Genomic DNA, 3667 nt, shown 5'->3' with positions numbered 1-3667 from the left:
GGGAGGGGGAGCCTGGGGAGGGGCCGGGGGAGCCCAGAGAGGAGTGGCCTCAGCCCCCAGCCCCCTGTGTCCTCAGTCTTGTTTGTTCCTCACAGAGCCCTTGGAAGGGGAAACATGGTGTCTCTGGTTTCCACTGGAGGGGACGGGGACAGAAGCCCAGAGAGGGGAAGCCGCTGCCCCAAAGTCAGACCCCAGCGACAGGGTCCAGGGCTCAGAGCCTGGCCGGCTCCCCACGCTGCCCTGCCGACAAGCCTCCTGGGGGAAGCACAAGGTCCCTGCTCCAGCCCTGCCCAGGCTCTCTGCTGCCAGCTGAACCCGGTTTATGGCCCCCGGGGCTGCACCTGCTCCTCCACAGCAGCTGCCCTCCTGCCCGGGGCAAAGGCTCCCCAGGGGCCCACAGGTCACCTGAAGGGAGGGCCCCTGGAATTCCTGTCCCCTCCCTTAGGGGCTAGTGTCATCAGGGGCTCCTGGCCCGGCCCTCCCCAGCCCGTGGAATTCCAGCCAAGCCCCTCCCACCCCGTCCCTTGACCTGGGCTGAGCCCTGACCACAGACCTGGGCCAGGCCCTGCCAGATGGAATAGCCCAGGAACTCAGGCCAAGCCTGCTCCCACCTGGGCCCAGCCGGCCCCTCCCTGTATCCTCATCTGGACCTGGACGCAGGAGGGTCCCGAATGCCCAGGGCCAGTGGGGGCTTGCGGGTTTCTGGCCAGGGGTTGTCTGTTGGCCAGCTTCCTCCCTGTCACAGGTTCAGATCCTGGGATTCTGAGATCCCAAAGCCCCATCGGAATCAGGGCACAGACTTCAGGCCTCAGAGTGGGCCCCGGGCGGTCTGCAGGAGGGGAGGCCCCAGCCAGCCCCACACCGGCTGGGCCAGGGTGCTCACAGGGAAGCTGACTACAGTGGACACATGCCCCCTCAATCAGAACCCTCCCCGCCAGGCCCGCCCCAGACAGGGCCCCAGCCTCACCTGTCAGCCCAGCCACTTTCCAGCCGCAGCTGTGGCCGTCCACTCAGAGCAGGAGGCCTCAGCTCGGCCCTCTGCCAGGTTGCCAGGCACAGAGGCCCCACCTAGGGAAGCAGGTGCACCCCTCCCAGCCCCGCCTGGGCCCGGGAAGCAAAGTCCAGAGGAGCAGGGAGAAAGACGACACCCAGGCTGGGCTGAGGGCGGGCATCGGGCCCACTGCAACTGCCCCTTTGGCCAGGGGCCTCCAGCCACTGAGCTGCTGCTGCCCAGGTCCTCCGCCCACCCCACTCTGCTGAGGGCCATCCCTGTGCCTGGGGCATGCAGCTGCGCTGGCCCCTGTGCCAGCTCCAGCTGTGGGTGGAGAATCAGAGACTCACCCAGCCCCTGTCCGGGGGCCACGCCCCAGATGGGACCTTGGCTCTCCTCTCCTCCAGGAAGTGGGCAAGGCACACTGCTACTCTCCCAGGACTGCTGGGACAGACCCTGTGGTCCTGTCCACACAAAGCCCGGGACGAGGGCTTGAGGCCCCTCTGCCAAGAGGGCACATGGAGGCCGGATGGTCCGTGGGAGCCAGAGAACTCACGGGTCCTCAGGAAGCCCGGATCACAGGGGTAGGCTGACCTCTTCGCCCCGCGCTGTCTGCGGGCTGGGGCACAGTGCAGAGGGCTCGGGCTTCAGGACTCTAGGCTGGGGCTCTGTCCTGAGCAGCCCTAAGGCTGGCCATGGCCCCCCTGAATCTCATCTCTCATCTCATCATCTCTCCTTCCAGTACCCCGGGCTCTACATCTTGGGGGACTTCAAGTAGATGTGCTGGAGGGCCCAGCACAGCCCAGGTGGCTGCCCGGAGGTCCAACCAGGGTGCAGGCCTCGCCTGGCCCCCCAGCTCACACAGGGCCTTTCCTCCCTGTTGGGCAGATTAGGACCTAGAGGCCCAGAGTGTCCCTCCTGTCCAAGGGCGAGCGGATCTGAACCCGGCACCCCATCTTAGGTATTCCTCTCCATAGCACACGCCCGGGGAAACTGAGGCCTCAGGAGGTAAAGACTGGACACCCAGGGTGCTGGGCACACTGGACAGCAGACTCCCCGCCTCCTGCTTGCAGATCAGGCATGGCCTCTCCCTGGGATTCTAAAGCCCTGTTACAGGTGGGGAAACAAAGGCCCAGAAACTTCTCGAAACTCATGGTGAGATGCACCAGGGTCAGCATGGGAACCTGACTGGCATGAAGACCCCTGTAGCACCCCCTGCTGCTGCTGTGTCCCCAGGGACCAGGGTGTCTGTGGGGACCCCCATCTCTGAGGGCCACGAGTCCAGCCAGGGGACAGGGCACGGTGGATGTGGGACTCAAGGGTCCCCCTGGAAACAGGAACAAGTCTGGCCACCCAGGAGCCACCCCTGACCTCCAGGTCTTACCTGCCCAGGTGCTGCAGACAGGTGTGCAGAGGCTGGGATCACCACCTCCCACCAAGATGGCCAGGGAAGCCCGGGATGAGCGGGACAGCGAGGGCAGCAGCTCACCCTGGCCCTGCGCAGCTCCTTTTATGGCTCCCGCCGGGCAGGGCCCCACCCTGGGCTGGCCGCACCCTCGCGCCCGGCGAAACCCAAGAACTCCAGGAACTGGGCTGTTCGCACTGTTTATTTGCTTCTCTGGGAAAGTCGAGAACATCGGGGCCTCATCACACATCAGAAGCAGAGGGCAGCCAGGGCACTTGAGCGGAGGCTCGCGGCTCGAGGGGCTCGGGCAGATTCGAGGGAGGAAGAGAGGGTCCCACGGCCACTGCCCAGGCTACCCCCAGAGACAACCCCTCCTCCCAGCTGCCGGAGGGGCTCCAGGCAGCCAGGACCCAAGCTCCATCCAGCCTGGTCCCTGCAGTCACCCTGTAGCAGCTGACCGCTGGCCAAGACAAGGCCCAAGTGCGGGCCCTGGGCTGGAGGCCTGGTCGCCAAAGCCAGCACTCCAGGAGAGGGCTCTGTGAGAGTGGGCACGAGTGTGCCTCCGGGGCCTAGCAGGGCCGTCCCCAGGCAGGGAGCCCCTGCCACATCCAGTGAGGGCGGTGAGCAGGCTCACCCTGGGCTGGGTGGCCCACCGGGTCTCCGGCTCCAGCCAGGGAGACCTCCCGGCCCAGAAATGCTCCTAGCCCAGCAGAGCTGGCAGGTGGGGCAGACTTCTTGGGTATGGTTAGGGGAACCCAAGACCCTGGTCCAAGCAGGCTGGACAGGAGGCCAGGAGCGGCCACTGGGGTCCCCAAATTAGCACCAGGAGGAAGGAGGTCCCAGTGGGGGGACAGAAACTCAGGACCAGAGCAGCTCATGTGGCCCTTGTGCAGGGGGCAGCTCCTAGACCCCGGCCTTCCCTGTCTAGGAGACAGCTCAGGGGTTACAGACCCCTCCCAATGGGGCACATCCCCCCGGTCCTCGCCCTAAGTGCCATCGTCCACTGGCTGGGCCTGTGGGGGTACATGTCAGGCTGAGGATGTCCAGAGGAGCCCGTGCTCCATTCTAAGACCTCAAGCCCCATAAGAAGCGTGGCCTCACCCAAATGCCCAGGGATGGGGGCCAGCGCCTTTGGCAGGGCCCCTGAGAGTCCCACTACCAGGCCCCGGGACCCCTCGGCTCCTGGTCCCCTCAGAAACTTGTGGGAGGTGGCAGGAAGGCACAGGCGGCTGGCCACAGGCCACACCAACCAGGACCCTGTGGGCGCGAGC

General features: G+C 66.0%; 1 protein-coding gene across 2 annotated transcripts in view; it reads right to left on the bottom strand.

Annotated features, from left to right (window-relative positions):
- LOC107157552 (mitotic spindle positioning) overlaps positions 1-3661 on the bottom strand; it is a 9478-nt gene extending 5817 nt beyond the window's left edge. Inside the window, exon 1 of one of the 2 annotated variants that reach the window (XM_048811653.1) lies at positions 2376-3661. In XM_048811653.1, the coding sequence (XP_048667610.1) occupies positions 2376-2646 (271 nt within the window). In that variant the 5' untranslated portion in view covers positions 2647-3661. Of the gene's footprint in view, positions 1-967; positions 2351-2375 lie in introns of those variants that run through there. The other variant, XM_015503907.2, reaches the window with a different exon arrangement.
- Between the last annotated feature and the right edge of the window lie 6 nt (positions 3662-3667).

This window comes from Marmota marmota, unplaced genomic scaffold (genome assembly GCF_001458135.2).
Source record: "Marmota marmota marmota unplaced genomic scaffold, marMar, whole genome shotgun sequence".
Classification (NCBI taxonomy): Eukaryota; Metazoa; Chordata; class Mammalia; order Rodentia; family Sciuridae; genus Marmota; species Marmota marmota.
This window is presented reverse-complemented; position numbering and strand designations above follow the sequence as displayed.